At 39.6% G+C, this 12,934-nt stretch overlaps 3 protein-coding genes across 4 annotated transcripts in view; 2 read left to right on the top strand and 1 right to left on the bottom strand.

Moving 5' to 3' along the window:
- The window catches only part of cdca8 (cell division cycle associated 8), a 17,550-nt gene extending 4,616 nt beyond the window's left edge, over positions 1-12,934 (top strand). Inside the window, exons 2-14 of one of the 2 annotated variants that reach the window (XM_035991260.1) lie at positions 6,886-6,932; positions 7,044-7,047; positions 7,294-7,390; positions 9,095-9,223; positions 9,508-9,548; positions 9,693-9,768; positions 9,909-9,976; positions 10,099-10,181; positions 10,263-10,361; positions 10,946-11,075; positions 11,387-11,473; positions 11,813-11,874; positions 11,905-12,934. In XM_035991260.1, coding sequence (XP_035847153.1) covers positions 7,300-7,390; positions 9,095-9,223; positions 9,508-9,548; positions 9,693-9,768; positions 9,909-9,976; positions 10,099-10,181; positions 10,263-10,361; positions 10,946-11,075; positions 11,387-11,473; positions 11,813-11,848 — 840 coding nt within the window. In that variant the 5' untranslated portion in view covers positions 6,886-6,932; positions 7,044-7,047; positions 7,294-7,299 and the 3' untranslated portion in view covers positions 11,849-11,874; positions 11,905-12,934. Of the gene's footprint in view, positions 1-6,879; positions 6,933-7,043; positions 7,048-7,293; positions 7,391-9,094; positions 9,224-9,507; positions 9,549-9,692; positions 9,769-9,908; positions 9,977-10,098; positions 10,182-10,262; positions 10,362-10,945; positions 11,076-11,386; positions 11,474-11,812; positions 11,875-11,904 lie in introns of those variants that run through there. The other variant, XM_031295871.2, reaches the window with a different exon arrangement.
- Positions 2,229-4,064, top strand: LOC116047227 (claudin-4). The gene has a single exon (XM_031295872.2). The coding sequence runs from the start codon at positions 2,945-2,947 to the stop codon at positions 3,632-3,634; it is 690 nt and encodes a 229-aa protein (XP_031151732.1). The 5' UTR covers positions 2,229-2,944; the 3' UTR covers positions 3,635-4,064.
- c19h1orf109 (c19h1orf109 homolog (H. sapiens)) lies at positions 4,246-6,728 on the bottom strand. The gene is made up of 4 exons (XM_031295873.2): positions 6,236-6,728; positions 5,099-5,278; positions 4,904-5,022; positions 4,246-4,551 (listed from the first exon to the last, which is right to left on the bottom strand). Exons 1-4 carry the CDS (start codon positions 6,502-6,504, stop codon positions 4,511-4,513), a joined length of 609 nt encoding a protein of 202 aa, XP_031151733.1. The 5' UTR covers positions 6,505-6,728; the 3' UTR covers positions 4,246-4,510.

Raw genomic sequence — 12,934 nt, 5'->3', positions numbered from 1 at the left:
GGTACACAGGCAAAATAATGTTATCAGTCCGTAACCAGTCCACTGAATTCACATAAAAGTAGGACAAGTATTCACAAATTATCCTCATACATTTTTCTTTTTATTAGATCATTACCAGCAGTCCACTTACACACCAATGTTTCGGGCTGAATATGTGTGAGAAGAAAATTTGCTTTCCCTGTAATATCTGAAGTGAATGTAAGGTAGGCAGTGGTTCAAATATGTTTTTAAAAGAACACAAAGAAATCCACACAGCATAGCAATTTATCATAAAACAGTAAAACAAAAGAGCAATCAACTAAAAATGAACATTTGATTGAGAGCTCTGTCATGTTTAAACAATTTAATGATCTATTTATACTGATTATCAAAACAAACTTGCTGGTGGCAAAAACCAAGCAGAATGGATAACAAAAATTAAATAAATGATAGTATTTTATCTTGCATTAGTCCATAAATGGTTGTAACTTAATGTTCAATATTAAAATTAGATTTAAAATTCACGTCTTGACGTGGTTATCCTTTAGAAAAACATTTAAGAGATGATTTCTCACTAAATGTTCCACTTTTCCCTGTGAATTTGGATAGAAAGCTGTGGTTGTGTTGGCAGCACCCCCCTCCCCTCCTGGTGCCTCAGGTAAAAGAGCTCATGCAGTCAGCTGGTCTGACCTCTCTGGAACAAGGGAATGCAAAGAATTTCCAATAATTTAAATATTTTTGTATGTAAAATGAACAAGAACAAACCTCATTTACCCCCCATGTGGTGATATTTCTCTTTATTATGATCAATATCAGGCTGCATTAACTGTAGTGTAATGTCCCTGCTATAGGCACACACCTACATCTGTCTGTTTATTCATTCAGCCTGAATAGCCATCATTGGTATGTCACCTTCCTCTGCTTCCCTTTGTGTATCATCCCCTCTACTCTCCCGTTTCCTGTGTCGCGGATGGTTGTCATGACCACCGTTACCAAGGAGAGCGGAGGCTACAGAAGAAAGGAAACCTGAACCACAGATCTTGATGCCATGATATTTAATTCATCGGCACAATGGCACACCAAGGTTCAGTGTAATGCACGTGGAGCAAGAGCGGTCTTGGGTAGAAGGGACATTTCTGAATAGAGGTGCTGTCAGATCATGCTGTTAAAACCAGGATCTATTTTTTTCCACCTCTAGCTGTTTATTTAACAATATATTAATAATAACCATAATAAATCACCTGATATAGACTTGCTATATTCAGTCTGTTATTAAATCTAATTGAAATGACACAAAACTATTAAGATTAAACAAACAAATCAATGTTGGGACAAATGTCAGAATTTAGGGTTTTGTTATTTCCTTTGTCCAGATGACACAATCATACAAAAGATTTTTTCCCTGTCTGTTTCTCCTGTGGCTTTTCAGCATTTCAACCAGTCGTTAGAGAAAGAAAAAAAAAAAACAACCTATGGCCCCTTTTGTGAAGCACTTTCTCTCTTTCATTGCAGACATAAAGGATAAGTGAAAGGTCATTTTTGTGAAAGATCCTTTAAAATACATGTTTGTGTGGTACAAAGCAATACCACACGTTTGCCATGTTGTCTTTGTGTTAACTGATCCACCTACAGACAGCGCTCCATCCTCGGCCATCCATCCCTCCCTCCCTCCTTTTGTTGTCTCACCCTCTTTTGCCCTCTCCCTCCCTTTTTTTTTTCCTGGGGTTCAGTGTTACACTCACAGGTTTGACTGTCAACAGCGGTACTGAAGATGAGAGGGAGTGAACAGATGCTCTACTTATCCAGAAGTCTGACTATATGGGCATGATTTGTTATTTATACCCTTGTTTGGGACCAGATACATTGCTACCAAAGGAAGCAGTTGGGGGCAGGGTGAAGCCGAACAGCAGCTGAAGTGGCCTTGTCAGGGCTTGGACCCCAGCGCCGTTTATTATCAACAAGGAGATACTTCAGCTGGCAGCGGCAGCAGTGTCTGATGACGAGTTCTGCTGTCTGTTTTCCTCTGGAAACCTGTACTTTTTTTGAATGAGAGACGAAATAGAGATGAAATAGAAGCCAGTCTCCTGCTAAGTTTGATGTGGATTCTTGGAAAAACCTGCTCAAATAAGTGGCTGGAATAACCTCTTTTGATTGACTCTGAAACAGCTGATTGTTCATCTCAACAGGATGTTTGTTTCATTTATTCCTTGAGGACCAAACATTGGATTTCTGTTGACTAAGAGGTAAAAAGCTACGCAGAGTTTTATTCTGTGTAATCAAGCATCTCCCTTTTCAACCTTGCTGTGACAGGATACACGCACAGCAGCATCAGTGGCCTTGAGTTCAAGTATTAGGTTACATCAGTCTGATCCATCTAGGTAAGGTTACACCATACCAGGAGTGTGATGCTCAAATACACTGCAGCTCAACAATTGGCCTCCTGGATTTGAACCAGAGCTGAAGGCAAAGAAACATTTCCACGAAGAAAAAAAAAAAAAGCCTGGCTTGGATCCATTTCATCCACAAGGCCTGGACCGGAAAGTCTGATCGATCCTGCTATTGCAGGCTGCCACAGGTGGCTGCACAGCTATTAGCTGCTCAATAATGCATTGAATCAAACTGAGGAATGAAAAGGAGGAGAAAGTACCTCTGATCCTTTGAAAAAGGTGAATGACTGTGGAGAGAAAGCGAGTGATTACTTCTGGGTAACGGGATATTGAGGACAAGTGGAACAATGAGCAGATGTTGAAGAGGAAAAGAAAAAGAGAAGAAAATGGCTGCTGACAAAGTGGCATTGGGACAGAGACCGTAGGAAGCTTGTCCAAGCCAGACAGGAAGGGGACAAGTAAAACAAAGGAGTCGACTTTGAAGACCACAAAGAAGGATAAACAAAATAAGAGGCAACTGTAGTAGAAAAAGAGGACCCTATAATCCCCTATAAACTGGACTAAAAAGTGTTGTCATCATGGCGAACACTGGCATGCAGCTGATCAGCTTCACCTGCGCAGTGACTGGCTGGATCATGGCGATCGCTGTCACGGCCTTGCCTCAGTGGAAGGTCTCGGCCTTCATCGGCAGCAACATCCTGACCTCAGAGATCAAGTGGGAAGGCATCTGGATGAACTGCATCTACCAGACCACTGGCCACATGCAGTGTAAGACATACGACTCCCTGCTGGCATTGCCTCCAGACATCCAGGCAGCCCGCGCCCTCATGTGTCTGGCCATCTTCATGGGCTGGCTCTCCTGCACAGTGTCCTGCTGTGGCATGAAGTGCACCACCTGCGCCGGGGACGACCGCCGGGCCAAGGCGGGCATCGCGCTCTCAGGCGGAGTTCTCTTCATTCTGACCGGCCTGTGCGTACTGATTCCCATTTCCTGGACTGCTAACACCGTCATCCAGGATTTCTATAACCCCAATGTGCCACTGATGCACAAACGAGAGCTGGGTCAGGCTATTTATCTGGGCTGGGCGTCTGCGGTCATTCTCATGATCAGTGGAGCTGTGTTGAGCAGCACCTGTCCCCTCATGGAGAGGAGCGGCAGGTACCGCAGGGGCTATATAGGCCGGAGCTTTGCTAATTCACCCGCTTCAGCACCAGATCCCCCAAAACCTATCACATGTAATAGTGTACCATTAAAGGAGTATGTATAGGAAGGGGAGGAAGGAACAGCAGCAGGTGGAGAGGGAGGAAGTTTAAAAGTGAATGCTGTTGAAAACTCTGGGTTCTTTCCTAAATTTGCTGTCTCAAGTTTTAAGTCTTTAATTGTAAACAATAAATTTAAGTATATCAGCATAGTTTATATATTTATTTAGTAATATATTCAACCTATATTTTATATATCTCTTTGTAATGTGAAATGTGTCTTCAGTACTTTCACGTTTGTTTGAAGTTTGACTTTTACTGCATTGTGATTTATAGTAGTCTGAAGAAAGCCCATTGCCTATATTGTCAAATCGAAAAGTATGACTGTTATGATGGCTTTAATGGTGGCTTGTGTTGTGCAGATTGCAGTGATTTCTATAGCAGTTTTTCTGTGACATTGCCTCTCGATTTGTCACACGAAGCCTTGACTGAGTGTGCCTACATCGAAAGTGTGAAATAAAAAGAGTTTGTTAAAGCGTGCTTCACTAACTATGTCTTACAACTGTCTTTATCCTTGTGTGTGCTGGTTGTTTCTTGAAGATACATTCGGTTTGGGCCATTTTTAACCATCACAGACAACAATGTCGTCAATCAAGCATGAAATAACGCCACAGGGTCCTTTTTTGTGAAAACAAAAAATCAATGTTGTAATTGCCTCTTCATCTTCAATTACCATATAAAGTATTGTACATGCACACACTTTCCATCCAAGAACATGTCTAGGGACTATTCTATGACACAATAAAAATCCAGTCCTTTCTCTAAAATCCACAGGAAATGTGTCCATCTACGTATGTTTGCTCTTCTCTTCTAGCCTCTTCATAAGAATGCAGTCAGATTTAAATGCTGGTCAAAGTTCCACATATGTTGCTCTTTCTCTCTTTTTATTGGGACTCAATAAAGAAGGACACTTTGCAAAGTGTATCTGAAAGAAGACAGAGAAGTAATTAGTTTACCTACAAATCTTTAGCACCCCTACTACTAACACTGACAGCTAATGAAACAACAGCCATTATAGATTTGGCTGAGAGTTGGTCTCTGGTCTGCTTGTATAAAACCACAGCCAATTATATATTGTCATAAAACATTTTACCAAAAACAAAATAAGCTAACAAACACAAGATACCTTGTCAATATGTGATAGTGGCAACACTGAGTGTGGACTATAACATATCACTGTTTTAAACTGTTTATTAAGAATCATATTTATAAAATAAAAGTTATTATTTGAACAGAGCGTTACAATGAAGTTATCAACATTATGTAAGACACTTTACCTTTGATGTGGTCTTCTGCACTGGGAGACTCCCAGGATTTCCATCTTTTGGGAGCCAATTCTAAGAGGGAAAGATCATCTGCCCTCAGAGTCTGCAGCAGAGTCTTCCTCCTCAGAAATCTGACCGTATGAGTTGAGGAAAAAAAAGCCCCCAAACATAACACAAACCCAATGCAAACCTTAACATAATGGATACTGTTGTCGGTAGTGACGCTCGGCATCCTGCAGCCACTCCAGCATGTCAGAGACAGACGGGGCGGTGGCCGAGCGCTCGGTTACGGTGAGCAGGTCCAGACTGTCTGTGTTCTGCTCGTAATGCTGGAAGACTGCAAAAACCTGGTTACTGATGGAATCTCTGACCGACTGTAGAGAAGACCTGACAGAAAGAAAAAAGGGATGAAAAGATAGTATAGATTTGTGTCAAAATCCAAAATCTAGTTTTAAACGCTTTATTATTTTAGCTGATATTGTGCTAAGATGGATCATTCCTAAATAAATGTGTCTAATCATTTACCCAAAAATTTGACACATAAGAGTACTGTTTTTTTTGTTGGGTCTCTGGGCAGAATATAATGAAGTTGCTATGAATAATGCATGGGCAGTTGGGCACTGTACCTGCACATGGCAGTCAGAGAGAGTGTGGAGAGGAATGGGCAGCAGTGCAGATATTTAAAAGTGGCTGGTGCTGATTCAGAGTGGATGTGCTGTCGTTCTACTGGCTTGTGGCACTTATAAATGGAATGTCACTCACGTTTTACTAACAGATACAACTTAACACTGGCATAAGCCACTGCTGATCATTATATGTCGCTGCTTTTAGTTCTCGTTCCACGGTTAGATACCACTTTTCATTGGCACATGGCGATGGTCTCTTTTTAATGGAAAGTGAAAGGTGATATGACAGTATGACGATGAAACGTTGTATCTGCCAGTGAAACAGGAGTAACAAACCGTTTATAAGACACAAATAACAGCGGCATATCATAATCAGCGCGGTAGCACATGACAGCAAAAATCAGTATATGCCAGCACAAAGTGATAACTGTCAGTAAAACATGAGTGAAGTACAGTAAAATGGCATTAGCATACCAATAATTAACATTGACATCAGTCAGAAACGACATATATCACTGAAAAAGAGTGGCATCAGACACGTTTTCGCTCACTTGAAACAGGGGGTCAGTAGAGGCCCATAGCTCATATCTGCCCAGGGCTGCTGTTATACGACTGATTATTAAGCAACAACATCAGCTATATATGTCAAAAAGTGTAGATCTCTGTACATCATCATCACAGTCTTCATATGTGTCGCGGTGTTTACCCAGCTACTTACATCTTCTCATTGAGTTTGCCCAGCACTGTATCCGTGGCTTGTAGGAGCTTGAAACGCAGCCGTTCCTCCAGCTCAGGAAAGTCTCGGAGCGGTGTGTTGGAGATCTGGACGTTGGAAAGCGCTCGCGACTGCTCCGCCAAGTTACCTAGAGACACCATCAGAGGGCTGCAATCGGCTAACACACTCGACCATACTTTCTGATTGTTTTCAAGACTCTGGAAGCTTTTCTTCAGTGCTTGATTAAGTGAAATAAGTGCAGGTTTGGACATTTCAGTTGTTGATTTTAGACATCAGTTGACCACAAAAGCAAATCCGCGTGTGTGCAATAATCGGATCCTTGTATTTAAATTATTTTAATCCGTTTTGGAGCAACGGACTCTTTTAATACAGTTCCTGTAACCTTTTAAAAGTGAGGTAATATTAACTGCTTATAAAATCACATTTCTACCATGTTGCCTGAACCCATTTCCGTCCTTCTGATGTAAACACTGACGTTTGGGGCTACGATTGGCCGTTGACATTTTTCGTGACGCAAAGCACACACGCGTCCTAATTGGCTGACGTTGCGCCTAGTCCCTCCCCGCGCCGACATTTGAAAACGGCTTTGTGAAGAACAGAGAGAGAGAGAAAAAAAAAAGAAAGAAAGAAAGAGAGAAAGTAAAGAGTCCGTCCAACGAAGAAAACCATAATCAGGTAAGTAACGTTAATTGCTTACGAAATATGGATCACCATTGTAAACAAAATAATACGGATTTAGAGTGTTTTATTAAGTGTTTGTGCGTGTGATAGAAACTGTCAGTAAAGCAAGTCAGCAAGCTTGCGAGGCAAGCTAACGTTACTGGTCTTGCTAACTAACGTTAGCTAGAAGAAGTAACCGCAACGTTAACGTTAGCTCGATTACCAACCAGCCGCATGTCGCCACTTTCTTTTTAAAACGCTGGATAAAGTTATATTCTATTCTTTATTATATTCTAAAGCTACACAATGTAACCTGATGGTATTACTGTGTCGTTTTGTCAAGCGTGGGTTAATTTACTTCGTTTCCGCTACCTATCTATGCAGACATGGCTCCCAGGAAAAGGACTACCAAACAACGGAAAAACAACCCCAAGACGGCCAAGCTGGAAGCTTTTCTGGAGGATTTTGACAGCGAGGGTGAATATATGTCCCTTATTTTTCAACTGTAGTCGGTATACACGGTACTTTGTAAAGCAGTGCCCTGTGCCCACGTTATTTGATTAACGTTAGCTTGTTTTAGTTTGACTTAGAAATTCACTTTGACACTCCCAGGCAAGCTTGCTGCATGTTGCTGGGTAACGTTACACCTTTAGGACCATACCAGTGGTATTGCTATGCAGAATGGCCCCCTTAATATTGAATTATTATTATTATTATTATTATTATTATTATTATTATTATTATTATTATTATTAGGGCTGTCAAACGATACATTTTTTTTTAATCGCGATTAATCGCCGAATTTCTATAGTTAATAGCGATTAATTGCATATTTTATCACATGATTAAAATTCTATTATTATGCAACTGTCTTTAAGTTCATATTAACAATGGAAAGCAATTCTTACCAGTGTATCTTGATTGGGAATCAAATGAATGCAAGGAAAGTTACTTTATGAACTTGATTTTAAGATTTGTATTTGTTATTATTTATTTACTGTAAACAAAAGAAAAATGTGTGAATCTGTCATTATTGCACAATTCATCCAAGTACCTAACTAAAAACTAAAAATCCCTATCCTTACTAGAGTCAATATAGTGTTTAGTAACTCCTAAATAATGTTGATTACTCACGGACGTCCAGTGATCACCAGTTAATGAGACAGCGTTTGCAGCACCTTGCAGCAGTTCCAGTGTGGCTGCTTTCTCTGTGTGGTACAGGCTGTGTATGGTGAAACTACTGTCCCCCTCAACGGCAACGAGACAGGTCAGAACATGCCAACCGTAGTACGTCTTTAAGACCCGAGTCCTCTACGATGCTGACAGGTCTGCAGCTAGTTGCCACCCGTTTCGCAACAGCTGTAGTCATTTTTTTGGATTTGATTTCATCCACAGGTCGGCAAGTAGCACTCTCCAAAATACTGCTTTGCCTGGGTGTGTAGCATCAACCTGAGTCACGTTAATTAGCTCGTAGGTGGTAGCTCAAGCTTGACATGCTTCAGTGATATTTTAATTCAGCTTTACACAATGTGCATATGGCTTTCGACTTGTCTACGAGCCGTCCGGGAGTTTTGGAAAATAAAGCGCCATTCAGAACTGTGTTGCTGCTGTCTTTCTCCATCGTGCCTGCAGCCTGCAGCAGCAGGAAGTATCCCAGCTTGATGATAAGTAACTGTGCGGCAAAGGGTCAAAATAGTAGCCTGTTAGGCACGATGTGCGATTAAAAAAAAATAAATAAATAATGAACGCGTTATGCTCAGCCCTTAATTGCATCGCGATTAACGCGTTAATGCTGACAGCCCTAATTATTATTATTATTATTATTATTATTATTATTATTATTATTACAGAGCCTGAAAGATTTTAGAGGATTGGATGAATATTAAATGAGATATCGTTATACATGCATGCATATACCAATATAATTTAGTTATTAAATAACTGTGACTAAGATGTGTACCAAGCCTAACATTGTACAGTTGAAAAATAAACAAAGCAATACTCTCTGGTCAGCAAACTGTAATGGCTATAGTGTTTCCTTTGACCTTTCTGTACTGCAATTTCTTGTAACTAACTAACTAAGGGCTTCATTTATTGTTGTAGTTTGTCAATGTGTCAATTTAACTGCTTTATAAACTGCAGGGTAGTGTGTAATCTAAAGCTCTTGTTGTGTTTTCACAGTGAAGACCAGAGTTGGTCAGCTGAAAGAGAAGCTCAACCAGCTGCTGAAAAATGTTGACAACAGCTACAACATGGCACAAATTAAGCTCCCCAAGGCTGTCCGTCAAATGGTCTGGTTGGAACATTTCAGTGAGTTGACAAACGCTCTCAGATTAGTCTAATGAAACACAAATCCACAATTCCATGAATGTTGTTTTAAGAAATAATGCAATTGTGTCACTTTAGCGTTTTGTGCTGGTTTCATAAAAAATAACTGCAGAACTAGAATTTTTGACTCATGAAACATGTTATACATAGTTACTTGTAAAACTGGTGTTGCATATAAATCATATAAAATGAGAAAACCGCTATGTATACTGTTTTATTCTTTTTAAATATCCTTAAATGAAAAACATTCACCCCTCTCTCTGAAGGGGCTGAGAAACCAAAGTCACCAGAAGTGGATAATACAAAGGTGAGGTGATTTATCTTTCTCAATTATTTTCTATTATAATTCACAGTCTCACAGATTTCGAAATATCTTTGGTTTGTGCAGGCCAGGCACACTCTGTACTCTAAACATTTATTCAGTTCTTTATTCTCGTCTGTCTGTTAACAGAGAGAAGAGGAAGCTGCTATTGTTGACAGTGTTGTGGCTGAGGACCACGCAGTCCTTCTGAAATCAGTCAAGAAAAGTATGTTAAAACTACTTTTTTTTAAGTAGTCTTAAATTCAACAAGTCTGCTTTGGATGGGATGGACTAAATATGTACAACTTATTTCAACCCAGTCAAGAATTTAAGTGGATTTCATCCCGTATATTTTGTCTCAAACAGCGTCAAAGAAAAAGGGTGCAGCCAGTTGCAGTTCGGAGGATGAAAAGACCCCGGCCACAACAAGAAAGGTAATGGCTGAGTTTTATTCAAGCATGCTTAGGAGTCAGGAAACACAACTGAGTGTTTGAGAGCATAATTAATCATAAATGCACAGACCGGATGTCTGTTTAACTGCTTGTTCCTAATTCAGGGCAAAGCAACAAGGAAACCTCCAACTACATCAAAAAGAGCAAAGGCACTGACAATCAGCAAGCAGAACAACTCCATCAGACGGTAAACCTTCTCTTTTTTTTTTTTTTTTTTTTTTTTAGTAGCATAATAATGTCATACTAAACTGTCTCTATCTGGATTCAGATCGACTAGGAAGCCGTTGGTCACTCCTGCCAGGAGTATGCTGGATTCTTCTTTTATGATGGGTCCCACTCCTCTCATTACTCCACGCTTCGACCCAAGGTAAGCAGGCACTATAGTTACAGCTGCACTACTATAATTCTGGAGAGGGTTAGTCTGGTCGTTGGGGTTTAACGTCTTCACCTAAATGAGTGCAACATGGGAAACTGTCTCCTAAATGTATGGAAGTGTGTGCTTTATCAAGTTGTGTACTACTTTCGTGTGTGTGTGTGTGTGTGTGTGTGTGTGTGTGTGTGTGTGTGTGCGTGCCTTTTATGTGCTATATTCAGTATTTACCATTGAGGCAGAAATTCCTGTACAGTTATTGGTCTTTATTGTTATACTGATTGTGATTTTATGAAAACACAATGGACAAATAAATGCCCAAACCGCATCAAATCTCAGGTTGATCTTTAAAGCACTTTGCTTTTTTTAGATCTGATCTGCGAGATTTAGCATCTTTTATATGTTCTACATTAAATAGGCGCCAGGGACTTGTTCTCATAGCTATCTCACTAATTTGAAATGTTGCTGTACTAGAGCAACTACTGCAATTTTTTACTCTCTTTAATCTTTTTAAATCGAAAACATTACACACAGTGAGTGAGGGGTTCATAATACTCACCATTCAAAGCTTATTCCCTCAGGCTTCCTAAGACCCCTGCTGTGAGGATTCCCCGCCACAAAGAGAGGGTTTATAGCATTTCAGTCAACGGCTCTCCCATTTCAGCAGGAAATGAGGACATTGTCATCAACGTTCCCATTGGCAACGGAGAGGTGAGTGCGCAGTTAGCTGGATCCTACAGGCTAATTCTTTTAGGTAAATAATTGTTTTAACCAGGGATAAAATTACGAACACTTTATAATCAGATTATTATTCAAATAGAACGGTTAATTTGCATTTGATTTTTAAGTCCTTATTGCAAAATATGACTACACTAATATTGCTGAGGAACTTTGAGTATTTATCCGTCACCTGTGTGCTAGGCCTGTATTTATTTTAGATGTGACCATTGTATGTTTTTTTTTATTGTATGACTTTGGAAAATCAGGCTAATTAACCAATGTCTTGTAATGTGTTGATCCAGAGCATTCAGTTATTGGCCAGTCAGTTGGACTCAGTGGACCTGTCTCTACTGGATGAGACCGCTCTGACGAGCATTCGGCTGCTGCAGGTACATTAGATTCAACTTTATTGTCATTGTACAGGTACTGAGACAACGAAATGCAGTTTAGCATCTAACCAGAAGTGCAGAAAAGCAGTAAAGGTCAGAGTAAAGAACAGAATTGACAGACTAAAATATAGAATAAGTAGAATGTGGAATACACAGTAAGGGATATGAATACATATATGCAGTATTAGCAGTGGTATGAATACGCTAACATGCATACAGTAGAATGTATACGGGGGGAGGAATTGGAAGTCCTATTTTGCTCCTAGATTAATGTAGCATTAGGTGTGAGATTCTTGCATATGCTTTAATTCTCATTGTTTTTTTTCTTCTTCTTGACAGAATCGCCTTACAACCCTGTGTGGAACATCAGAGTGACCTAACCCTCTTCTGTCGACTTGTACATTATTTTATTATTTTAAAGACATTTTTTTATTATTTTAAAGACATTTTATCTATATTTTAAAGCTTTGCGTGCTCTGCTGTGGTTTTACTTATAGGTGAGATAAATGGGGGTTATTTTACCATTTGTTTTATTCATTTACTTTTGTAATATAGTCCTTACTAACTTCTTTCCTAATGCTTTTCAAGCATTAGGGTCAATCCTTGGGGGAATTCTGTCTAATGTCCGTCTCATTTTAGTGCTTTTCCAGTCTTTTATTCCTGTTGGCCAGTCAGACTTGTAAAGTTTGGATTTTAGTTGTCCTACAAGCCAGTTAATTGATAGGTCTGTACTCTGCAAATATGATTTACTGTTCATTCTTTGATTTGTAAGTACACTCTAATCTTACATTTATTGTGTTTTTATTTTGTCATTGTTGAATCAACAATTTATCCATGTACATAGATCACTCTTTAGCTACAAAACTAAGGATTCTGACCTCAGCTTTCAATTGTGTGATATGGTTTATTTGGGATTGGAATGTGTTGGTTGATAAGAGTGTGGATGAGTAGCTTTATCACAAGAAAGCCAGCCATGTCATCATTTAATATGATTCTGTAATTATGTGTTAGTAGAACATACAGGACAGGTTTTGTCTTTTTGGGAAAATATCTTCAAGCTGTACCTTTACATGGTGACCAGTAGGTGACAGCATTTCACAATAAAAGCTTGCTTGTCTGGCTTAGTCAGAGCAGCCTCTTCTGACAGTTCAGATTTTTTCTCCAGTTGTAACCTGTCCTCAGTATTAAGTCTGTGGTCATTAGACCAGAAATGTAAGTAAAACCCTTTTTCAGAACTTATTTCTTCTGCTGATGATCAAGAAAACTAACACTCGCAATCTTTGATATTCACTTTAAGAACCTTAAACACAGTAGGCCTACTATATTGTAGTTTTGAATACTTTGATGTACATCAGGGGGGACAAAATCTATATCACAGTTTTCTTGTTCTGCACCACACTGCTGAGCTTTGTTTAGTTTATGGTAGCAGAGGGGGTTAATAAATAAAGTGGCTCTACGGTG

The sequence above is a fragment of the Sander lucioperca genome, chromosome 14 (assembly GCF_008315115.2).
Source record: "Sander lucioperca isolate FBNREF2018 chromosome 14, SLUC_FBN_1.2, whole genome shotgun sequence".
NCBI lineage: Eukaryota > Metazoa > Chordata > Actinopteri > Perciformes > Percidae > Sander > Sander lucioperca.
This window is presented reverse-complemented; position numbering and strand designations above follow the sequence as displayed.

Coding starts and splice junctions, on each gene's coding strand:
- LOC116047227 (XM_031295872.2), top strand. CDS start 2,945: ATGGCGAACACTGGCATGCAGCTGATCAGCTTCACCTGCGCAGTGACT.
- c19h1orf109 (XM_031295873.2), bottom strand. CDS start 6,504: ATGTCCAAACCTGCACTTATTTCACTTAATCAAGCACTGAAGAAAAGC. Junction 5,279..6,235: donor GGCAAACTCAATGAGAAGAT/GTAAGTAGCTGG, acceptor TCTTTCTGTCAG/GTCTTCTCTACAGTCGGTCA. Junction 4,552..4,903: donor TGCAGAAGACCACATCAAAG/GTAAAGTGTCTT, acceptor GTCTTCTTTCAG/ATACACTTTGCAAAGTGTCC.